This window comes from Dipteris shenzhenensis, chromosome 28 (genome assembly GCF_047967505.1).
Source record: "Dipteris shenzhenensis isolate YYH24624 ecotype China chromosome 28, Dip_SZ_1.0, whole genome shotgun sequence".
Taxonomy (NCBI): Eukaryota; Viridiplantae; Streptophyta; class Polypodiopsida; order Gleicheniales; family Dipteridaceae; genus Dipteris; species Dipteris shenzhenensis.
The window spans coordinates 36,445,415-36,471,169 of record NC_141623.1 but is presented as its reverse complement, the minus strand read 5'-3'; the positions used below and the strand labels follow the sequence as shown (position 1 = coordinate 36,471,169).

The window sequence follows — 25,755 nt, the reverse complement described above, 5'->3', positions numbered from 1 at the left end:
CATATTCTTGATTAAGACTGCCATTTCATCTTCATCATTGCTAATTCTAGCACTATCCTACAACAAATCCATTAGCGACAATGCCACCTGTTAGGAACATGAGATACAAGGCATTGTTGCAAGAATAGAGAGTTCTTCTTGATATTCAGTTTGTTTCCATCCTTACAGCCATTCCAGCGAGAGGACCACAGAATAAGGGTCCTTATAGGATCATCATTGCCAGCCAAAGGACCATAGAATAGGGCGGTTCTTGGACAATTTAACTGCTGACTGAAACTTTGATGCATGGTTCCATTTATCCTTTGTGACATGTAAAACACTTACCTTTTGCCAAGCTTTTAAGTGCATTTCTGCTTCGCTAGTTTACTTAATCCCTCGCGCAATATGTGTACCATTGTCCATCTAGCCAGGCTGCTTGCTTGACAGAACAATGGGTCACATTTGCTGGTACTCAAACCTCCATTGTTGCAGAAAATTGGGGGCTGCCACTTGGAGACTTATTTTTTGAACCATGTTACTAAATGTACAGTTCCATTTGCATAGTCTTCATAACATTTACCTTCAATACCTAAGGTCAAGACTGTATGCTTCTTAAAAGCCCTTCTTAAGGAATCGTATAGGACCTTCTATCAAGCTCTGTAAAGCTACTTATCTATTTGTGGCCTAGAAATCAGTCCATTGCCTCAATCATTCATCAACATTTTTGAAGAAACACTCGAATGTATTGCTTCTCAAAGAGATTATACAAAAGGACCAACTAGTCAAACCCAAAAAACCAAAAGTAATATTAAAAAACTCACATAGGATGGCCAATAATGCTATTAGCAAGTGACTGAATCCATCTCATGCCACTCCTTGTACAGCCAACTAAAATACCATCATACGATACACTTTTCAACTCACAAAATCATTTATCTTGCACTAGAAACTGTTTTGCGCCAGAAATTTACGTAAACCTTTTACACTCAACGTCCCGCTCTTCGAACTTAGATGATGGCATTGGATTGAGCATGCCTCCACAAAATCGTTTCAAGATATCCAACTATAATGTTGCATCAGGAGTATGTTGTCATCATGAAGAAACAAGACCGATCTCTATCAAACAGTTCAATTATGGATCACAAATATGTCCTGACATGAATATAGGATGACGTGTATTGGCACCCAACTCTTTAGCGTAGGAAGGGTGACCTGTGGGTGGGGGCGGTAGGCCACCACCAATGTTCTGCTAATTATATCAAGAGTATCCAATCGATATTAGATATGATGACTCTCATTTTACACATGGAATAATTTGATACATTACTCCACTCAGCATACAGATTTACAAAAAGAATTCTCATAAAATTTACACAAAATATGCCGAACAAAGAATAAATTTGATACATGCTTTCTGAGTTAACCATGTTGCCGGGAAAGCATCATTTCTGCCACCCTCTCTCTCACTAGTTTTTTGTTAATCTCAAAAATAAATTTCATGCCTCCCACCTGCAGCACCCAAATATATGCTTGTTAGTGCAAGTTGAATCTTAAGTACTTTTAGTTGCCTCATCCTCCTCACAATCGTTTTTTAGCACAAAATTGCCAGAATATATTATATGATGTAACGCAAACAGCAGTGAAGCATAGAGGGTTTGAATCAATATGTTCTCTCTCTCTCTCTCTCTCTCTCTCTCTCTCTCTCTCTCTCATGCATGCACATACGTACGCACGCGCACAACCAAACCCAACCGTCTCCTTCCCTTCCCTTATCTCCTTGTTGCTCATGCAGCCCCTAGCTAGCCTGTTCCCCATGTTAGATGTTTCAGACGATGGGCAAGATAATAATTCAAGTGAGAATACCAAGTATCAATTGTTGCATCTCAAACCATGATAGGTTGCAGGCTTAGCTCTAAATCATCAAGGCCCCACATATCCACTATCAAATTGCACAAGACAGGGAGCTAATGGCACGTCTCTGAGAAAGAATTGTGCAGGATAAACTACGTACCATTCTTCTGGACTAGGAGAGAGCAAGAGTACCAAGGAGCCACACCCCCCCCTAGCTGCCCCGCTGCCTCGCCCTGTCCGCCTCCCTCTGCTCCCCCTCTGCACGCCCTCGCCCTCTCAGCCTCCCCATTTGCTCCCGCCTCTCCTGCTTCTGCCGCCCCTTCAGTTCCTGCCTCCTTGCCCCCCGCCCGCCCCTTCCACTTCCACCTCTGCTGCCCCCCCTCCGCCTGCTTCGCCCCCTCTGCCTACTGCACCCCCGCCAGCCCCGCCCGCTTCTGCTCCATCTCCTCCACCTCCTTCTCTGCCTCCATCTCGGCCACCTCCGCCAGCCCCACCCGCTCCCTCCACCTCCATCTCCGCCTCCATTTCCTCCACCTGCACCCCCCGCCACCTCGCCTCTTCCGCCCCCGCGTCGTCCTCCTCTCCCCCGTCGGCTCCCCCCTCTCTTGCCTCCTCTCCACTCTCTTGCCCTCTCATTCCCTCTTTTTCTCCCTCCTCGCCTTCTCGCCCTCCCTCCTCCTCCGCCTCCCGCCCTCCTTGCCCTCCTTCTTTCATTTCTATACTTGCCCCCTCCTTCACCCCGCCTCGCCTCCGCCTCCCCCTCTAACGCTTTTCTTCCTCACCCTCCTTTTCTTCTTCCTCCCTGCAGTGGGAGCGCTTGTGCTTGTTAAGGCGAAAGAAGAACCTTGGTGGTGACCCTTGGTCTGGCCAGAAGGGCTCTATGGCAGCACCCTCGAATCCCACAGCCGTTAAGGTTCTTCTTTCCCCAGCTGACAAGCAACAGGTACAGCAAGTAGTTCAGTCCCTCCAGGACAAGGCACTTGTGGGCAGAATTGTGGGCCTCACGCCTACACGGAGACAGGTGCGAGTGTGGATCCAGGCGAGCTTGGCATTAGAGGGAGACCACATTCAAGAGGTCACCATCTATGGACGAGGCGTTTTTCTCATCCAGCTGAGCTCCTCCGACACTACCTCGACACTTGTGGAGCAGAGCCCCATCCTCCTTGGCCCGCATCTTGTCTACCTCTTTCCCTGGTGTCATGGGTTCACATTGCAGGACATGGATACGACACATCATGTTCCACGTTTTCCGGTCACACTCTGTTTCCCAGGGCTCCCCAAGGAGTATCGTGCCATCCTCCCTTCCATAGGTCGGGCATTTGGCACAGTGCTCGAGTCCCCGCCAGAGTCAGCTACCTCACTTCTAGCAGATGATGGAGTTCCCAGGATCATGCTAGTGGTTGAGAGCCCAGAGTTCCTCCCAGAGTTGATCCTTCTCGAAACCTTGGAAAGGGGCACACTTCGCCAAAGGGTGGAGATCTCCGGATTACCAGGCCAGTGTCTTCGGTGCAGACATATGGGTCACCTCACCAGAGATTGCCCCCGTGGCCTCCCCCGTGCGCCTCTCCCCCCGCCTCCACAAAGTAGGCAGAGTCAGCAAGCCCGAGTTCAGCACCCTCTCAAGCAGGAGCAACAGGAGTCTCAGACCCCATGGGTTACCCCTCAGCAAGGGACTAGACACAGGTTAAAAAGAAAAAGAAACAAAGTAAGCAGGCCCACAAACGCCGCAGGCAGAGAGCCAATCGCAAAGAGAGGGATAGGGTTGCCCAAGAGGCCTCGAAGGAGGATCAACAGGAGCCACCTCCTCCAACGGCAGGGGCCACTGCCCACTCTGCCGATCCTCCAGCTTCGGAGGTTCAACCTCCGCACCCACCCTTGCAGCAACAACAAGCCCCAGGAGCTCCAGACGCAGTGATGGCGGAAGCTACAATTGCTAGTTCGATGAGGACTGCAGAGGAGCCCTGGCAAGCTAGATCAAGAGGGGGGACCTGATGTCGTCCTTATCCCTCCTCCCCCTCCCCCTCCCCCCCCCCCCCCCCAAGACCCCTCCCCCTCCTCATCTTCACTTCCCCCTCCCCCTCCAGGGTTCCCCCCACCCCCTCCCCCCCCCCCTCATCCCCCCCTCCTATAGTCACCCTCACCACCCGCCCCCCTCCCTCTATCCCCCGCATCCCCACCGCTCCCTCTCCTGCTGTCCCCCTCGGCAACAAGTTCTTTCGCTTCGACACCCCTACTAGCTAGCAAGGGAACAATGACGCCCCCTTCTGCCTCATCGCAACAGCAGGCCCGTTCAGGGAGGGATCCTGAGGGACGAGGATCGTCTTCCCAGTCAGCAGCCCCTAACCTCTAGCCTGGGCGTCCCTTACCGCGGGACTTCTAGAGGTTAGGACCCTGGAACTATCTGGAGGTTCCAGACTCTTATCCTCTACCATTGGAGGTAATGCTCATGGTCCTTCAGCCTCGAAAGGGGGGTTTGATCAATGCAGTGGGATCTCCGACACACCCCGTTTGGAGATTTCCGTTTGCCTCCACAGGGGTGGAGAAATGGTCCCCAGAGGTGTTCGATGCTATTTTGGGGAATCAAATTACACTCATGATGGATGAGTGGATGGGACCACATGGACTAGACCTTTGGTACGCCCATGGTGCAGAGGTGAACTTCCAATTGAGCTTCACGCACAAGGAGCCGGTGTGTGGTTTGGCGACAGGAGTTATTAGATTGCCGCTGGAGTTACCAGCGTGCAGACAGCACCGCCCGGCCTTTTGGAGGAGGTTGTCAGAGTGTCTTCCGGATGTAGACTTCTAGATTGTTGGAGGTGACTTCAACAACCAAGAGTTTGGGGAAGACAAGCAGGGCGGAGCCTCTTTTTCTGAGATGCCAGCACTAGAGCATATCACACCTGGGAGCAGTTCATTTTCATGATCACTGGCAGAGACCCGTGGAGAGAGCCAAATTTCAGCAGGACACCTGGCAGCCTTCTCTTCTCCTTTGGACAGAGGAGACACGATGGATTGCTAGAGAGACTAGACCGTTTCTATGTTGGGGACTAGGCAGCACTACACAGAGGCGGATCTACCAGGATTCTGGCAGGTACCACGATGTCAGACCCCTCTCCAGTGGTACTTCACTTGGATCAGCCCTGCCGAGGTCTCCCCCAGAAGGGGATCCGCATTCCAGAGGACCTCCTGCAGGACGACGAGATTCAGCAAGTCGTGGTAGGGATTTGGGAGCAGTCAGAGACGGCACCGTGTGAGGGCTGGGCTACATGAGTGGCCGATACGATTCAGAGGAGCAGTGAGGAGCTGCAGGCTCACGCCATTCGGCGGAGGAGTACCCTTCAGGAGCCAGAGCGGGCTTTGAGGAGAGACCTCGTCTCAATCGAGAGGCTCAAGGAGCAGGACCCAGTGTCTCAGTGGCTTAGTGGCAGATTCGAGAGCGCTCATCTCAAGCTCCAGGACACAGAGGTGCGGCGGGCTGAGTTCTCCTATCATTCTTCTCATGCCCAATGGGTGCAGCAGGGAGACAGGATGACAAAGCAGTGCTTTCAGACCACTGGGCCCTGATCGGTAGGCACACAGCTACAGCATCTTCGAGACTCGCAGGGCATCATGCACACTGACACCCATAAGAGATTCTGGACATGACCATGGGTTTCTATAGCCAGCTCTTTCAGACGGAGAGGATGGCCCCAGCTGGTCTTGTGGCCCAAGAGCTGGTTTGGGATCACGTTCCGCCAGTAGTCTCGCAGGACTTATGTAGCAGACTTGAGGAGCCTTTCACAGATGAGGAGCTCTGGGAAGCCCTCAAGGCTCTCCTGACCCAGATGTGCCCGAGTGAGGAGACCCAGATGTGCCCGAGTGAGGATGGCTTGACTCCGGCCTTCTTCCGAAACTTCTGGGGGATTATCTCCACCCCTTTCCGTCTAGCTTGCCAGGAGATTTTTGACACAGGCCTTCTCCCTCAGTCTTTGAGCAGGGGGTGGATTCGTTTGATCCCGAAAGGGGGAGATAGGTCAAACATCCGACAGTGGAGGCCGATCACTCTGCTTGATACTGCATACAAGATCCTCGCCAAGGTCTTGAGTTTTCGGTTACAGCCCCATCTTACCAACATCATCCATGAGACACAGACTGGGTTTGTCCAGGAGCGTAGCATCCTGGACAACAGCTTCACGTTTTGGGAGGCTGTGGATTGGTCCAAAGAGGAGTCACAGCCGTTGGCCATCCTTCTCTTGGACTTTGAGAAAGCCTACGATAGGGTGGATGGGTCTTTCTTGGAGGGCACTACGAGGAGATTGGGTTTCTCAGACAGATGGGTCAGAGGAGTTTCAGCACTATATGCAGGGAGCTCTAGCTAGATGCTTATCGGAGGACACACAAGCAAGGCCTTTCCTCTCTCTCGCTCAGTCCGCCAGGGCTGCCCACTTGCTCCCTTCCTCTTCTTGTTTATGGCGGAGGCTTTGGGCTACCATTTGAGATCACAGGTGGCGGGTCTCACAGGGTTGAAGCTCCCAATCAAACAGCAGGAGGAGCTACTTGACTCGGAGTTTACAAACGACACGGCCGTGTATGTTGAGGGCACCACAGCGAGTCTGGAGAGAGTCAGGGGCGCCCTGGCTATTTATTGTGAGGCCTCGAGGGCACGGATCAACTAGACGAAATCTACAAGAGATCCGGGAATGGGGGAGTGACTTTGGCTTCAGATGGATACCGCAGGGCCAGACAACGAGATACCTCGGATGCCAGGTGGGTATTGACATCACAACAGAGCAACAGATTGCCCCGGTCCTTGAGAGTGTTCGGCGCAAGCTTCTCTATTGAAGCTCGGCCAAAGACTCCTTAGCAAATCGCGCCTTAGTGGCAAACCACGTCCTTGCCACGACCTTGTATATCGCCTCCTGCTAGTGCTTTCACAGAGGTTGCATTGGGCAGCTCCGACGATTGGTACGGAACTTCCTTTGGGCAGGTTCTGATGGCACGAGGAACACTAGGGCCCGAGTAGCTTGGTAGACAGTGATCATGCCGCAGGCACTGGGAGGCTTGGGTGTCATTGATCCGGAGATGCAGAGCAGGGCCCTTTTGGGCAAGTTGGTGGTTCGTGGCCTCACCCCAGGTGCAGAGTCTTGGAAGCTCCTCTTACAGCGAGGGCTTCTGAGGAACACCCCACGCACTAGGGGACATTGGCAGCCTTCATATCGATGGATCTTCTCAGAGGCCCCCCTTACGGGCAAGGGCTCCCCCTTGATGAGGAGTCTTCACATGGTATGGCAGAGACTGGCAGGGGGTCTCATTTGTGCTCCGCCCAGATGCAGAGAGGAGTTTGAGCACCAGCCCCTTATGTGGCACCTAGAGACCAGAGATCAGGAGGGCCGTATGCTCGGACAACGGACTCACATTGGTTGGGCACAGTGGGACAATGGTCCAACAGGGTCCTTTGGCCGTTGGAGCAGACTACCTATGGAGACAAAGGCGAGGCTTGATGCCCTAGCGAATCTGCTAGGGGCAAGGCAGCGGATGGGCGAGATTGACTTAGCCATTCCGGAGTCCTGGTGGGAGGGACTTCACGTTTGGAGAGACAGCAGATGGTTGGGGCAGTTTTTCCGTACTGGTGTTCCCTTGAGGATGTTGATGTAGCGCGGCAGCACGCACCTCGGCTTCTTTCGTATAGGACCTGGAGGCCTACTTCAGCCACTCACTAAGAGTGACCCCGAGATAGATGGGAGTCTTCATGGGATACACTGGCAGATGATCAGAGTGGTGGACCATTTGGGAGTGGCACATTAACCCTCCTAGTATTTTAGAGCAGGATACCTCTAGATGGCGCATTTGGCTGTGGGAGGGTAGACCCCTGAGGGAGGTCCAATGGGATCCAAGAGAGTGATTCTGGCCCTCCAAGGGTGGCCCAACTGAGCACGTGGATGAGGTGCCCTTCTTTTCCTACACCACACGGATTGGCAGGAGGCTTCAAATGGACTCGTCGAGGTGGACCCCTTCGAGGGAGAGACATTGGGTGACCCAGAGAGTGCCCCGGGATGTGCGCTCCAGGTTCTAGACGCGGTTGTGGTCCAGCTTGCAGTCGAGGAAGATCTCTTACTTCTTCTGGCTGGCCGCCCATGGACGCTTGCCCATCGGACCATGGTTGGAGTGGACGGGCAGAGCCATTGTTGCTCCGATGGTGCCCTGGAGACTATCCCGCATTGCCTGTGGAGCTGTCGTAACGCAGCGAGGATCTAGATGGGAGCCCTCAGGACCATGACACATATGCAGAGTCTTCATAGGGGATGGTGGCTTGGTTGACAGAGGGAGGACACGCATTTCAGATTGATGAGATCTCCCCAGCCTAGCGGATACAGGGTTCAAGAGCATCCAGAGGATCGCACTCCACGAGGCAGTCCCCCCTGACAGTCTAGCTCCTCCTCCTAAGGAGGACAGTGTCTGGGAAGTGGTAGCCAGCATCACGGCTTGGAACATTTGGGTGGCTTGCTGCAGTCTTGTGATGGGTGAGCACCCGGTTCCACCCGCGGCTACCCTAGTTGCCATATAGCTGGATATCATTTACACTCTACGGTCCACCTGGGAGCGCGGGACTCTAGGCTCCAGGGTGACTATCAAGAGGCGTGCTCGTTTCTGCAAGGCTTGGCCTGCAGGTGTTTTCTACATCTTCACTCCGCGAGGGATTCACTGGCTGTATAGTCCCCCCACTTGGCTGTTAGCCCCAGTTCCAGAGATCCCCTAGGCCGTGAGCTGGGTTTCTCTGGAATAGGCCGGTTTTTCTTTCAGCCTTTTCCGGTTTTTTCCATACTCAGCACCTTCGGGGCTGCTGTCTTGTATGAAAATCTTTCAAGCATTAATAGAAGGTTCCTTTCTTTGAAAAAAATTGTGCAGAATCCAGAGACAAGTCACTTAGATCATAGACAAACTGCACTCCCTAGCCATCCCTTTCCCCCAATGTTTCATCTTTCAAGGAACATGAAATAATAAATCCAAGTAATGTGAGAATAACAAGTCCCAATTATTACATCATATGAACAGGACAAAGCGTTGAGGCACCACTCTCTCTCATATGTCAGCCTGTACCACTGCTAATTTAGTTACTCAATCGCACAAAGTACACCTTTCATTGCTCATGCTGCAAAAATGCCTTCTAGGGGGTATAAGAAAACATCATTCGAGTCTCAACCATCTAGAATTAAGGACACCCCATACTTCTCACAAACGTTTCTACCTTGGTTGTTCATGAACGTTAGTTCCATAAATTTCCAACCAAAAAGTTCTTATCATTTGCCATCAAAATGCATCAGACAGGGGAGCTAATGTCAAGGGACTAAATTCTTCTAGAAGCACTGGTCCAAATACAAGTCTCTCAGATGAATTACTTGTGGTCTCCTAAAGCATTCACTTGACCATGGTTTCAAGTCCCTCTCCTTGGAACCGGTTTCCTAGTCTATGGAAGGCCCAGTTCACCAGTGTTTTAAGTGTCCCTCCTTGGTACACAACTTGTGAAAGATTCATCACACATTCCAGGAGAAGCTTGTCTACAAGATGCAGGTGATGAAGAAAGCACTACCAGGACTTCTCTCTTTGAGAACAAGAAAGCACTGTTCTTTTAGCCAGTGACTGTATGACATAGAGAGGCCTTGTTAATTTGTAGGCCTCTGCAGTTCTATGGTTCTTTTAATTCCATGCTCATTCCTCTCTGTTTGTGAAGATTTTAGTTGAAAACTAGCTCCATCCTGTAATGTTTTTAAGAAAATCACCTTCCTTCATGGATCTGCAGAGCTCATTGTATATTTCTTGAACGATTCTTTTTCCAGCAATATTGCAATATTCGGCATAAAAGGTAAACTCCTGGCTACAACACTTTATTTGATTGCCCACTTTGTTTTCATGCATAACCAAAAAATAACGACCAACAAGAACTTATGAAAATCAAATGATAAAGGCCCCAAACCTCAATAAGGCAATTGGACCCAAGACTCGCATGTTGCCCAGTTGCAATAGAAACATTATTCACTGAAAGATCTCGCCTTCCTAAATTTTTTAGGTAGAACACTCCATCCTCCTTCAGCTTGATATTGGCCTAAAAGCAACAGAATATGTCATGTAGGATGACCAAAATAAGACATCAAAGATTACATCTCTCAAGTCACCATCCACATAGAAATTAGACTTAAATCAGGCGATGGAAATATATAGGCAACCTGCCGGCGAGAAACCTTGTTTGCACGACCTTCCTTTCCCAAATCGATATCAACAAAGATATCTTGTGTCACTCTCCCTAGTAATACCTACATATACATTGCCCAAGCATTAGAGTACCAGATTATTCCATATCAAAAATCAACGAATCATAAAGATGCATGATGCATACAAACAAATATGTGACACAAACATTACTGGAAGCAATGCTTAGAATAATAGAATGCTAGAAAGACACCTATAAATTATTCTATGTCAATTGCATCATTTATGATTGTTATATCATTCCTGGCAAAATATTTGAGCATTTATTGACATTTAATGTTATTTATTATTGATAACCACTATTTTAACAAGAGAGCACATGATGTGCTCGACAGCACTGCCTTCATTATTTCGATATTTTTAGGTTTTATCGAGCCTTGGAGTATGTCGATAGAGGAGGATGAGTTGATTTGTTTTAATTCAATTTATTTTATTTTATTTTTAGGGGGGAGAGAGAGACAGAGAGAGAGAGAGAGAGAGAGAGTACTCATGCACGAGCAAAATTAGAATAGAAACTAGTGAATCGAGGCATGGATGGGATGAAAGTCCAAAATCAATGGCAGGAGACTTTTGTTCAAAAGTCTCAGTAGCTCGCTGCCTTGCAAGGCAGTGCTAACAAAGAGACACATACTACCCGTCCAAAGAAAATGATAGGGCAACAACCAGTCAAATCCAAAAAGAATCAAACATATACATCAAGAAGAGCCAACGATTGGTGGATCCATTTCCTAGCTACTATCCAAAACAAAAAGAACCCCATGGGGAAATATCATCTCATGCCATAGTATATGAGAATGAAAATGTAAGAGACCTACATATTCAGTTTGAAAAGACTTCACCCCATAGTTCGAGACAATTAAGATGTAACAAACTACATATTCCATCGATATCCATTTCTGTTTTAATCTCAATTAAGATGTAACAGACCTACATATTCCACCAATATTCCATTTCTGTTTTTCTCTCAATTATTTACTATTATTTATGTGCAACTATTTACTAATTATTTGCAAGTTCCTTTTGACAAGACCTCACACCGCTGTTGGTCATCTACACCAATAAATTGGTCGTCATCAGTTTTAATGACATCACTTCGCATTGTTTTCAGTGTCTCAGTTACACCATTCTCTCAATTATTTACTATTATTTATGTGCAACTGTTTACTAATTATTTTCAAGTTCCTTTTGACAAGACTTCACACCACTGTTGGTCATCTACACCAATGCATTGGTCGTCATCAGTTTTAATGCCATGACTTAGCATCATGTTCAGTGTCTCAGTTACACCATCTTTGCTACAATGGTGGCACCTTTTGCAAAGGTAGCCACTATCGGCACTTTGTAAATCTTTTAGCCATTCACCATGGGCTAGCGCATGAGGTAAAACCACACAATGGAATTATGAGTTTATCAACTACTCTTAGACTTTCAGTCTACTACCAAACTACCCTCAAGTTGATCATAGATCGAATGCTATACCGAGATACTTTGCACTTCCATAGCAATTCAAATCATGAAGACCGTAAGGCAAAAGTGATCTTAGAACCGCCAGCCTTTGAATACTTATCTTGCTCAATCAAGTAGAATCAAAATTGATCTTTAGAGCCGCTTAGCGTTTTGAGTGTCTATCTTGGTCAATCCTAATCACTCACATGCACATACGAGAGATCACATTGCAATTCGCCCATTAGTGAGAATATAGGATTACTCCAAGTTTAGTAGGCCAAGTTATGGGCATAAGAAGACTACGTCAATTATTTGTTCTAGACCTTGTTACCAATTGATGGTGTGCATGGCTAGAGGGGGTTCATGGGGCAAGTTTAACTACAATTAATTAAACTAGTTCTAATTATTAGTCTTGGTTTCGATTAGGTTGATTACTTCATAATTAATAGCAATTAATTAGTCTATTTGTGTGGTACTCTCCAAGCCAAAATAATGTTTCAATCCAAAGACTTTAGAGGAGATCATTCCCTTGGCTCTCAAAGTTGAGAAGAAGAGAGGGGATTGGGCAAGATTCTCCACTGGAGGGGATACACTGGAGTTTAGGAAGAAGAGGGAGAGATTCCACCGGAAAAGGAAGTTTTAGGCCAAATCCAAATCGTGGACGAGGCTTTGGTTCAATCAGCCACAAAACACAGCACCTAGAAGGAAGCAATTAGATCAGAAAACTATCAACGGGTACAAGAAAGAGGATTTATGTATTAGATATGAGGGTGCACATCAGTTTTTGGATTGTCCTTTCAGGAAAGGGAAGCAACAAAAGGAAGCAGCAAAGGTAAAAGCTGTCTTGGAAGAAGAGGAAGAAGATGGGCCAAGACTCAAATCTTTAAGGCATGGGGTCATCTGGGAAACAAGCCATCCTTATTCTTGTTTGATGCTAGTTCTTCCGATAACATCATCACTCCACAGTTGGCTTCATCTTTGGGATTAGTTCCAGATCTCGATCATGAGAGAAAGGCTTTCATATTGTTATTTGCTGCTCCTTATCAAATTACAGCAAATGAAAGCCCCCTCCTTAAAGCATGGAAACCCCTGGTAATGCCCCAGTCCCTTCAAGGACACCTCAGGCATCATCGATCACATAATATCGTGTTCAGATTGCACAACCAGCCCATTTCGGAGCTTTTCCATCGTGGGTCTTCTGTGTCACGTGCCCTTCCAATGACTTGGACCACATCCTATATCTTCTGCATGAGGCACCTCAATTACATTACTTCCTCAGCACAGTCCAGGTTGTGTTTCACGAGACACGTAGATAGCCAGAACCCGATACTCCTCACGAGTTTGCTGTCCATCTTTGGAGAGACTTTTACCCCTCAGCTTCAGCATCTCCAGGGTACTCTCCACCTCCTTCAGCTCCCAGATATCTGTTGGAGAAGTGAAAGGAAAGCATGGAGCTGAACACAAAACAAGAGAATGCTTATAGAATGAAGAAGGGTGAGGTCCATATGTAGGCACCTCTACATGAGCCACCAAGCTCCACAATCATCTCTTCAATCAGCTCCTAGAATCTCTCAATCAGCCTATGTGGCATCTACCACCACCTAACAGTGCTTATGGGCACCTAACTGTGCCTCTAGCACACACACATAGAACCCAAGGTGTGCCTGAGGCATACACCTTGAGATATCCCAACAAACCCCCCCTCAAGGGAATGCCTCAGGCTATGTCAAGGACGCATCTAGTCACATAGTGTCTCAAGCCATCTCATGGTGGTCAAGGATAAATCTATGGCTAGGATCTCATGCTAGCAAGGGTTCCCAAGCATGTGAGGCAAACAAAGGGATATATAAGACCCCCCAATGGTTATCTCCCCTGCATATACATGCACACAATGTCTGCAGGAGGTACCATGGAGCTAAACACATACAACATCATATGGTGACCAGAGGTGTTTACAAAGAACACAATAGTTTATTCCATTCATTTTGGAGGACTATCCAGGCAAAGTACCTTGACTCAACATAAAAGAGAGATATGGAGCATATGTGGAGCTGGTTCAAAAAGCGTAATCATAATAGGAGGCCTCATCTTGTGGAAGCACATCAACCGAAAGTAAATTGGCAGTTTCTGGTTTTATAGTTGCTTCCTTTTTGGCCTTACAAAACTTTTCATGGTGATTGTTTTTGCCACAATATTTGCAAGGATTGATCTTGAAGCAATCTTTTGAGAGGTGATTGGTCTTCCCACAATGTTTGCAAGGTGGAAACTTGCCCATTTGAGTTTTTATGGCATAGGTTGTGTCATTGCCTCTTCGGAGTTCCTTGTGCCTTTCTTCTTCTTGAAGGGCAGTAATAAGACCTTCAAGAGTAGGATTAGGAAGATTTTTCAATGTGGTGACAACATGATCATAATCTTCAGGCATACTTTTGAGAAATACTGCCATTGCATCATCCGTAGTGATTGGAGAGTTGATAGAAGCAAGTCGAGTCATGAGACTCCGCATGTGATTGACATGGGCAGCCAAGGGAGTGCCACTAGCCATCTTCAATTCAAAGAAAGCAAACTTAAGTGACAATTTTGAGATGTGAGAGCTAGCACCAAAAAGAATATCAAGCTTTTGCCAAGCTTCAAAAGGAGACTCCATATCAGAAATGTGATGAATACAGTCATCTCCTAAGCCAAGAGCAATAATGCCATAGGCTTTCTCCTCTTTAGCAAGATCTCGTGCCGGGCGTGTAGGAGCTAAGGATTCTCCAGCATTAGAGGCTGTTGAAGAAGAAGTTGAAGTAGGTTTGACAAGCCCCCAGAGGTTTTCCCTCATCAATGCAAACTTAATTTTCATTTGCCATGTGTGAAAGCCTTTACCATTGAACTTATCAATATGCAAGAAGGTAGCCATGAGAGGGTCTTACCCAAAATGGGCAGTGTCTACTCTCTTACAAGGCTAGAAAAAACTAAAAAGCTTCAAAGTATAAGCATTTGGTGTAGAAAAGACTTGTAACCAAGTTCCATAATAAAAATCATAGTGGAAATGATACTTCAACTTGCATGCTTCATAGAGGTGGCTAAATGAAAGTATTCCGAGCAAATCCAGGTATAGAAACCTAAAAGAAAGTTGTAGCCACAATTGTACTGATGCTATTCAACACTTTAAAATATCAGAAATGCCAAAGTAGCATCTAATGTAGCACCAAATTCATAATACTGTCAAAACTGTCCAAAACAGAGGCCTGATCTTGGAGGGCTTGGATCTCCCTCTTCAAAGCAAAAAAAAGAGGGCTTTCTAGCTCAAATGAAAGCTCACATATGGGCAAATCTCTAGTGCAGAGGTCAAGCGTAATGTCGCGCGGTGTTGTTGACTGGAACGTCGTCAATGTCGACTGGTTTTTGGCTCTGTTCTCCTCGAATATACAACCATTGCTGCTCAAACTTGGATACAAGATAGTCCAAAGTATGGGAAAGCTTTCCCTAAAAGGAATTAGAAAGAGGTGGAGCAGAGAAGGAGAATACGCGAAAGAGAGCTTCGACAGAATTCGGGGAATGATGACCAGCAGCGACAATCATTCTCTAATTCCTTGCATGTGGAAGGTCGCCTATACGAAGGGTCTCTCCAGCCAGAAGGACTCTAGAAGAGGTTGCCTGTAGGAGGAGAATTCAGCCCTCCAAGTGGTTGGGCAGAAAGGGGAAAAATGGAGACGAAGGTGGAGGTGGGGAAGAAGATGATGACATGGCATAAATGGGCTCAAGGAGGATCGTAGTGCTCTGATACCATGTTGGAGAAGTGAAAGGAAAGCATGGAGCTGAACACAAAACAAGAGAATGCTTATAGAATGAAGAAGGGTGAGGTCCATATGTAGGCACCTCTACATGAGCCACCAAGCTCCACAATCATCTCTTCAATCAGCTCCTAGAATCTCTCAATCAGCCTATGTGGCATCTACCACCACCTAACAGTGCTTATGGGCACCTAACTGTGCCTCTAGCACACACACATAGAACCCAAGGTGTGCCTAGGGCATACACCTTGAGATATCCCAACAATATCCTCCTGCACAGTTTTACCTTCCCCAAGAAAGTATTTACACTCTGAAGGCACTCCTCCTAAATATCCTCCACTCCCAACAGCGGCTGCTTATCCCTTCTCAGATCCGTGGACTCTGCAACCCACCCCTGTACTCTCACGAGCAATAACACCCACTTCGGCATCACCAGTGTTACCTCAGACAGGACCTCCTTTACCAGATTTCCACAGGTGGTTCCATCCTGCCTCGCCTGCCCCCTTCAACATGAGCAATCTTAGGGAGCAGCCCGGATCTTCTCCCATGAATGGTACAAACTAGAGCGCACGTTCGTGCTCTTCTCACAGGGACCTCAGATATGTCGCAACGCTTGCATGCAGCGTCTCCGAAGATAAGCGACTCAAGTCCAAAAAAGACCCCTGAAGTCAAATTACAAGGCGAAGCACTACTTCAACTTCAAATTTCTCAGCTTCAGGACAGCATCTCCGACTTGGTCCAGAAAGTCCAACAACTCTAGGATTCTCGCAGTATTACACATACAGAGGATGACGTGACGCACCGGACGACTACGTGGACTCATTCCCACCAGAGGTAGAAAACATTGAACTCTGTGCCCTCCACTGCTTACTCCAAGCTTCCAAAACTGAAAGACTTGACATTAAACTTCCGGAAGCCTACACTGGTCAACGAAATCGCCGAACAGTTGACCAATGGCTCGCAAAACAGTGCATGTACTTTGATACTGTTGACCTCACTGAAGGCAAAAAGATTGCCTTGGCAACCTCCCTCCTCAAGGATAAAGCTTTCCTATGGTGGCAACGACGCTTAAAGGACAGCAAAAGTGTGTTAACTTGGGAACGTTTTGAACATGTGCTCCGTAAGCAGTTCATACCTGCCAATGCAGACTTCCAAGCACGTTCAAAACTCCGACAGTTGGAGCAAACGGGCTCCCTGTCTGCCTACATCTCTCAGTTCACCACATTGGTGCTGGAGATCGATGGTTTAACTGATGATGATTGCCTTCATGCTTTCATCTCAGGCCTAAATCCCTCGTTAAGCATTGATGTCCTCAAAGCAAACATCACCACCACAGCTGGCACTATTGCTTATGCAGAGCGCATTACCGATTTCCAAAACACAAGGAAGCAGAGTTCTGATAGAACACAGAACTCTACTATGACCAAAGGTGCTCGCCCTCAAGATAACCCCAAGTTCAAAAAAAACTCGGGTAATCAAGGTCAGCGACAGTCTCACGATCCCCACAAGTCTCAGAAATCATATGCTAGATCCCAACAGAAGCACTCCTCCAAGGATCGCGCATCTTCCTCTTCACAAAGTCATGACCGTCATCACCAACATAAAGGTGCGGCCACTGACAAGAACAACAACTCTAGCACAAAAGGATTTTGTAACCTACCAACCAGAAGATGCTACCCCAGCACAAGACAAGAAAGGCAAAACTCTTCAAATGGCAAACACCATCCACATGAGCCTTGCTAGCAACCCAAACCTTCCCTGGCCACTCAAGTACTTTGTGTCCAAGGATCAATTCATGGAACAACAGTCACTATCCTCATCGACAGTGGCTGCTCTCATAACTTCCTAGCTAGTTCTATGGTCGAAAAACTTCGCTTGACCACCAATCCTAGTCCCATGGACTATCAGATTGAACTCGCAAATGGAACTACCTTCTTGTGCAACACCAGGATCAAAAACTTGTCTTTTTGCATCCAACATTATACGGACAAGTTGAACTTCGACATCATGCCTCTTTCTCGGTATGATGTCATACTCAGACAATAGTGGCTCTACGACTATGATCCATCAATCAGTTTTCGCAGCCATACTATCCAGTTTGTCCACCAGGGAAAACTTATTGAGCTAACTGGTTCTAGGGACTCTCCTTCAACCCCAGTTGCCTCTACCCTACAAGTAAAGAAGTGGGTTCGTAAACGTCAAGTAAAACTTCACTTCTGTTGGTTACGGCAGCAGAGGAGACACCAACAAAGGATCCTCCTGAGTACCTCAACCAACCTTTTTTCCAGCCCTACCTGGATATTTTTCCACAAGAATTGCCAAAGCAGTTACCACCTCGACGCTGGTGGATTACCCAATCGAGCTTATTCTCGACAGTAATCCACCGTCGAAACCTCCTTATCCGGTTTCTTACACTCAAAATGAAGAAATCCAAAGACAGGTAACCGAACTACTCGACAAAGGTCACGTTTGGCCCAGTCACAGCCCTTTCGGATCTCCTGTACTACTTGTGGAAAAAAAGAATAAGTCAATGCGCCTCTGCATCGACTATCGAGCCCTCAACAAGCTCACTATCAAAAACAAGTATCCATTGCCTCTCATCGATGCCCTCTTCGATCAACTTCTACACGCAACACAATTCTCAAAGATTGATCTTCGTTCAAGTTATCATCAAATTCACATACGAGAAGGCAATGAGTACAAGACAGCTTTTCAAACAAAGTATGGACACTATGATTGTTTGGTCATGCCTTTTGGGTTAAACAATGCCCCGGCCACATTCATGACACTAATGAACGACATTTCCATGCCTTTCCTTGATAAGTTCGTCATCGTTTATCTCGATGACATCCTCGTTTTCAGCAGATCCCTACATGAGCACAAACAACATTTTCACCGAGTTTTTGAAGTTCTCCGCGCAAATTCTCTCTACATCAGCGTTGAGAAGAGTGAGTTCTTCAAGACCCAACTCGAATATTTGGGACATGTTCTCAGCTCAAGGCATCTCGGTGGATCCCAAGAAGGTCGAGGTAATCCGAAACTGGCCTACTCCTAAGGATGTTCATGATGTCTGCTCTTTTCTTGGAATGGCAAACTTCTACCATACAAAGGTCTATCAGTTTTCCGAGATCGCAACTCCTATGTCCGAATTATTGAAAAGCAAGTTGTTTTTCAGTGGCTTACCGAAACAGAGTATAGTTTCCAACAACTCAAGCAAGCACTCACTACCACACCAGTTATGGCTATTGCTGACCCAACCCTTCCATTTGAGGTCATGACCGACGCTTCTGACATCGCTACAGGAGCAGTCTTGATACAAGAAGGCAGAGTTATTGCTTTTGACAGCCATAAACATTCCGATATCCAAACCCGATACCCAATTTATGATAAGGAGTTTCTTGCCATTGTACATGCTTATCGCTCTTGGAAACATTATCTCATGGGAGCCGACTCGGTGGTCAAAACAAACCATCACTCTCTAAAGTATATCTTTACTCAGCCAGTCATGAACGCTTGACAAGCACGCTGGGTTGAGTTTTTGGCCAACTTTCACATGACCATTGAGTACATTCCAGGACTACGCAATGTAGTTGCAGATGCTCTCAGCAGGTTAACTCTAGCATCAGCTATGGTAATCTCTACATTATCTGTGGATGTACCAAATTCATTCAAAGGGAAGTATCTAAATGATAAAGATTTCAGCACAGCAGTAGAAGTTCTTTCGAAAGATCAACCTTCGACTTCCGAACAAAAGATTTTCTCATCCTATTATTATACGGTCGACCTTCTGTATTATCACAATCGCATATGTGTACCACATGACAAGGATGTTCGACGTCTTTTGTTAAAAAAGCATCATGTAGTTCCTTATGCTACCCATCCAGGCATCAACAAGACTTACAGATTACTCAGCGCAACATACTACTGGCCTCATATGAAAAGCGACGTCATCAAAATGGTCACATCTTGCTTATTTTGTCAACAAATGAAAGCAAGCCGATGACTTCCAACAAGACTTCTTCAGCCTCTTCTAGTTCCAACTGAAAGGTGGGAAAGTATTTCCATGGATTTCATTACAACACTACCACGATCCTCCAGAGATAACACTCAGATTATGGTAATTGTTGATCGATTGTCCAAAATGGCACACTTTGTTGCTTGCAAAAGAAGTGCACAGGCTCCGGACATCGCCAAACTTTTCATACAACACATCTTCCGACACCATGGATTGCCTAAGAATATCGTTTCCAACAGAGATCCCAAGTTTACCAGTCACTTTTGGATTTCACTATTCGAATCTTTGGGTACAACTTTACTGTTCAGTTCAGCCTACCACCCAGAATCAGAGGGATAGACTGAAAGAGTCAACCAAGTTCTGGAAGAAATGCTCCGACATTATATTCAATCACGCCTGGTAGCTTGGGAAGAGTATCTACCACTCCTTGAGTTTGCTTATAATAACTCTTTCTTGTGGACACACTCCGATTGTACCAACGAATTTTGTACTTCAACATCGAGTGGCCCTAGCTGATCAACTGGTTCAAGAAATGCAAGACATTCTACTCCAACTCAGGGATCATATGCGAAAAGCGCAAGAGCGGTATCAACGGTCCGCCAACAAACATAGACGTCACCTAGAATTTGAATCTGATGACATGGTGCTATTATTTGTAGCCCCACATCGCTACAAGACGGTCAAGTCTATGTTTCCTAAGTTGCAACCAAGATATTGTTGGAAAGGTCACCTCCCCATCTATAAGCCCCCATATGAGGAGAGCATGGGGGAGGGAGACCTAGGGCAGTACCCAACAGGAAATGAGAGAAAGGGGCTGCCACATAGACAGCATCATGGCTGGCATGTGGGCAGCACATCTAGGACTGTTAAGGGCAGGACACAGGGCCAGGAAAGTACGGAGCAGAAGCAAGACAGTCTGGGAGAGATTGCAGAGGATCTAGGACATGGAGGCGCACTGTTTGCAGAGGTGCAGACATGGCAGGGAGTGCAGGCTCAGATCTGCAGCAAGGAATGTGACTGTCAGTGGGCAGGTGGCAGGCCTTTTATAGGCTGCATATTTGCCTTGAATGGAGGGCCAAAAGCCCTGGAAGTTTGGGCCATAAAAGGCCTGACTTGTGAGCCCTTTAAGGGCGGTTTTTTCCAAGCAGTCTCGTCGGTTTTCACACAGACTGGGTCGGTTTTTGTAGAGACTGAGTCGGTTTTTATCAGCCCCCCCTTGGGGCCTATATAAGGAGGCCATTCAGGCCTCATTTCAGTATCATCTGGAGCAGCAATTCCACCAGCAGAAGGAGCAGCAGCAGGGCTATCTTTGGGCCTACAGTCAGGAGGAGAAAGTAGTACCTTGTGCTGCAGACTCAGCTAACAGGAAGCTGCCCACCTAGACTGGTTTCCAGACAGCAAGGTGGAGAAGATCATTCTAGACGGAAAGTCTACTCACATACTATGGACCTTTCCGGATCGTCAAGAAAAATTCACCTTTAAGTTACAATTTGGAATTACCACCATCATGGGGTAAAATCCATCCAACATTTCATATTTCTTGGCTAAAGACGTACATTCTAAGCGATGAAGCACTTCCTCCTGCAGGTGATTATGTCCCAAAAATCGAAGACGATTATGTTCTTCTTATTCCTGAGCATATTGTAGACCATCGACAGCGAGAGACTCAACATCGACTTATCACCGAATTCCTTGTTCTTTGGCAAGATCTGGACAACTCCGATGCTACTTGGCAATCTGATGAAGACTTACAGCAGTACCCTGACATTTTACAGCAGTATTTTCAGAATTTACCGTGATATTTTCTACACCAGTTCATTATCTCCACCAAGGTCTTATTTTGAGTGGGAGGGGATGTCACGATCTGTGACGTAATTCTTTCTCTATACCTTAGACGTATGGATGGTTTAATGAATGGACACTTGTGGAAGGGTATGCCCTTTCGACGAGAAGTTTGTGATTCCACACACCCACACCACACTGTGTGAGCTCCTGGGCATTACTATAAGTCTTCCATTGTGTGTACCCTCTCTTGGGTCATTTCTAACACCTGGCTACCTCGCTGCAAGATTATCCACCCTCTACTATTGGTGCCATGTTCCTCTTCTTTCCATGCCACACTCTTGATTCAATCGCTCATCTTCTTGCATGTGCTTGATGCTCCTACTGTCCTCTACCTTCATCACTCATCTTACCTCTCCAATTCCACATTATTTGCTACATCTCTTGCTGTCCTGCTCTTGGCTTACCTCCTACGGCTATTTCTTCACCTCTAGTTTGACGTATTGCTGAGAATTCTCTCGGATTCTTGCTATACGTCACCACTTCTACAATTTCTTCTTCCAAAACCAGCCACCAGGAAAGTATATGCAGCACAATTGGGTCCCTAATTGTGCCTACATCGTTATTTGCTACATCTCTTGCTGTCCTGCTGCTGGCCTACCTCCTACAGCTATTTCTTCACCTCCAGTTTGATGTATTGCTATTTCTTCACCTCCAGTTTGACGTTTTGCTGAGAATTCTCTTGAATTCTTGCTATAGGTCACCACTTCTACAATTCCTACTTCCAAAACCAGCCACCAGGAAAGTATATGCTGCACAATTGGGTCCCTAATTGTGCCTACATTTACCCCGATGGCTGTTCATTCACACTACCCCGATGGCTGTTCATTCACACTCAGCATATCCCTCCGTGAGAGTATGATTTATTATGCTACCTTTTAGGGCTGCGTCCGGTTTGTGAACGCAGCCCGTCAGCTATAAGCTGACCTCTTGTATTTTGTTCTCGAAGTAATATAATTAGCACTGTTTTTTCGGCAAAAAAAATTGTGCCTACATTTTTCTTTTATGATGCTCCCTCGAAATCAGTTTTGTTTGTTGCCTTCTAGACCACCAAAAAGTGATTTTCAGATTCCATTTTTCACTCATAGGGCTTTTAACAATGATTTTATGTATTGAACATGTTCTAACCTCCTTTAGGTTGAAAATGCTAATTGTTTCTGATGTGGACTATGTGTTTTAAAAACTGAGAGATAGATTGGTACCTCATTTCTTGTGATAAAATACCGTAAATGGTGTCCATAGAAAATAGCAATGGCTCCTCGAAGATGCAAAGTCCTTTCAAGAGCAGCATTAGCACCTTGTTCCAACCTCATGACAGTCTTGCGGTGTCTCTTGTACAAGCGCCGAGATTCTACAAAAAGAGTAATTAGCAAGCAATGCAAAATGAAAAGTTCAACATCACATTTACTTCAGAGTTAAAGGGAAAAAAACCTACAATTAAAAGATGTATTAAAGACGCCCAAGACGATAATTCAGCTTTATCTCCTTCTAAATACGATCCTTGAAAAGGCGAACACATGCAACCTTACCAACACAACCAAAAAGAAGAGCAGCAGTAACTGAGCACTATATTTTGGCAGAAGCAATCGGCATAACTCTCTAACTCCACCATTTCATGTTTTCTAACATTAAACTAAGTTTAACTGAGAAAAAGCACAATAATATTGACTGTCATAGCACTCATAATACTCGACTTTGGGGGCAAAAACGAGTTTAGAGTAAGGATTTGCACAGGGCATATGGAGCATGCAAACTTGCGCACTTTCAGCAAAAATCAGTTTCATTCCTGCAAGAAAGATTCTACAACTTAGCACTATGCTAGAGAAACTACCACAAAGACATGCTACAAAATGCAATCCTTTGATCTGCAAGACATAAGCAACAGAAAAATAAACTAGCAAATTGAACAACTGAGAATTCAGAGAGCCCAAGCCTTTTAAAAACTTAGAGAAGTACAAAGACCAAAAAAAGGGTCATAGAAGGAGAGAACCTCGATACTAAATTTGCCACCACAGCTTACACTAGCAAGTGAAAAACACAGCTGAACGCAACTGCTTGATGGAGCAGGAAAAATTTTCACACAAAAACCACGCAACTGCTTGATGGAGCAGGCAAAATTTTCACACAAAAACCGGACAAAAGAACCAGACCAAATGATGGCCAACAATTAAACAAGGTGCAAAACAAAGCATAAATCTGAAGCAATTTCTTCCTCGACAATATTATTAGTAAAAGCTCGTAATTGCAGCAAGAACTTGCCACTTTGCAAGGAGTGTAGCAGGAGATAGCCTATCCTCACTCTCTCTCCTGCTCAATACTAACTGCAACTGCAAGATGATGCATTCAATACACAAAGCGATACCGTGGATGTGAGTGAGAGAATCAGAGGGAGAGAAATGTAGTGGACCTCGGAAGAGGAATATATAACTAAAATGTATGAATGCTCAAAAGGCTGAATACAACTGTATGGAGGGGCTGAAATCATCACTGCAAAACTGTAGAGAAACTGGACTACCTAGAGGAGGTGAATCCTCACTATATCCTTGTAGAGGCTGAGGCACCCTGTTGGTCTGCTGCGGGGAAGCCTGGCTATACTGCTGCTGTGAAGGCTTGGAGGCCTGAGGAGTGGATGAGAAGTGAAGGCCTAAAGGGCTGCTTTTATAGGGCCCCTTGGGCCTCAAACGGACCGACCAGGCAGTTCTCTGCCCACCGACCAGACTGCTCATGTTCATCATCCTGCTGCAGCTACTGTCGTGACAGCCGACCTGCCGATGTCATCGCTGATGTGGTGCACTGCTAACGTGGCACGCTGTACAGCTTGCTGATCTGGATGTTGCTTGCATAGCAGTCAGCTGAAGTGGCTGCCCACATGGCTGATGGGTGCTGATTGGACAACCCACATGGCAGTCCAGCATGCTATGGGCTGAGGATGCCCGTGACACACACACACACACACACACACACACACACACGGCATACATACATACATAAACACACACACACATATATACATGTATGTATGTATATATACACATATCCATATATATGTGTGTGTATGTATGTATGTACGTACGTATGTATGTATGTATCTACATATATGCATATATATACATACATATATATACACACACACATGTACATACACACACACACACACACACACACACACACATATATACCTTTTTGCTGAAACTCGAATCAGTATATGAAAGTGGCCTCCCGTCATGCTGATGGAGGTGACTGGCTGTGGTATACCTGGCTGACAAATCTTGATCTGAATACTTGGTTCATGAATCCAGGAGTGAATGCTAAGCGCATCAACCCTGATTGAATTCCTGGATCTAGTGCTGACTTCTCGTAAGGATATGTGCTGTGGGTTAATACTCCAGGATGATGCTCCCTATGGCTTTCCTCGGTGCATATAGGTGATAGGGACGGAGGAAGACTGGGTTTGAGAGAGGCATCTTGGTCTCATCCGCCTCACTTATGAGGTGCATGGATGCTAGATGCACCGCTTGTTCTCCTTCGTGGGCATCACTGGAAAATAACTTTCGAACAGATTGAGCCACGAAGTCAACACAAAGGGTTCATGTTTACCATTGTATCATGTGAAATTGAGCTTCCCCGAGAATGAGGGCTTGGCCAGAGGTGGAAGTCTCTCCATTTCTTCCCCCACTGGTCGTAGAACAGAAATGAGAAGCTATCGATCCCTTTTTTCCTTCTCTTCTCGAGCGGTACATTTTCGAAGCTCCCTGGCCTCTTGAGCCTCATGGTCCCGAAGTTCCTTGGCTTCCCGAGCCTCTCTATCGCATTCATCTTTTGCTTCCCGAGCTGCCCTTTGGCTTCTCGAGCTTCTCAATCGCGTTCTTCTTTTGCTTCCCAAGCCTCCCTTTTGCATTCTTCTTGTGCCTCCCAAGCTAGCATTTCGCGCTCTCTGGCAGCCTGCTCACGATTTTCCTGCATCTCCTAAAGCTGGGTCATGCAAGTGAAGAGAGCCTCGCACCATTGTTGCTGCATCTGCATCATAGCCTGCACATGGCTTCCATGGCAGACATGGACATGTCATGGTGGCGGTGGTTGAGGCACTGAAACCCCCCCTGCCCCTGTGTCGGGGTGCTCACTGGTGCTCATGGTGTCCTTACCGGATCTTGTCTAGACCATACACGATGGGGGCTGTCCTTGACTGACCTCAAACTCTTAATTCCTACGGAAAAAATTCCCCCTCTTTACTGCACGCCGCAAGGGGTAAAGACCTATGGGTGAAGACGGGAGCAAGCCCAATGCACGATGGAGTAAGGGGGGGAGCAGCTAATGGAGTATGGTACTACCACTTGTTCGGGGTAGGGACAAAATATAAAAATAGATACCCCTAGAAACCCCTCTGTCTTAGAAAAGAATCTGAAGCTCTAATACCAATGTAGCGGGAGATAAGACTATCCTCACTCTCTCTCCTGCTCAATACTAACTGCAACTTTTTCCTTAACTTGATTCGATATTTTGATCGGGATACACAGAGAAAATCGAGGTATGCTGCTCCCAAGTAAAACAACGCATTTGTCCGGCAGGTTGAGAAAGATGTAGGTCATTCACAACAACTTATCA

At 46.5% G+C, this 25,755-nt stretch overlaps 1 protein-coding gene across 3 annotated transcripts in view; it reads right to left on the bottom strand.

Annotated features, from left to right (window-relative positions):
* Positions 1-1,096: 1,096 nt before the first annotated feature.
* LOC147883513 (uncharacterized) overlaps positions 1,097-25,755 on the bottom strand; it is a 48,183-nt gene continuing 23,524 nt past the window's right edge. For 2 of the 3 annotated variants that reach the window (XM_087400066.1, XM_087400065.1), the window contains 4 exons: positions 22,356-22,504; positions 10,032-10,118; positions 9,782-9,910; positions 1,097-1,488 (listed from right to left, as the gene is read on the bottom strand). In XM_087400066.1, coding sequence (XP_087256192.1) covers positions 1,399-1,488; positions 9,782-9,910; positions 10,032-10,118; positions 22,356-22,504 — 455 coding nt within the window. In that variant the 3' untranslated portion in view covers positions 1,097-1,398. Of the gene's footprint in view, positions 1,489-9,781; positions 9,911-10,031; positions 10,119-22,355; positions 22,505-22,540; positions 22,940-25,755 lie in introns of those variants that run through there. The other variant, XM_087400067.1, reaches the window with a different exon arrangement.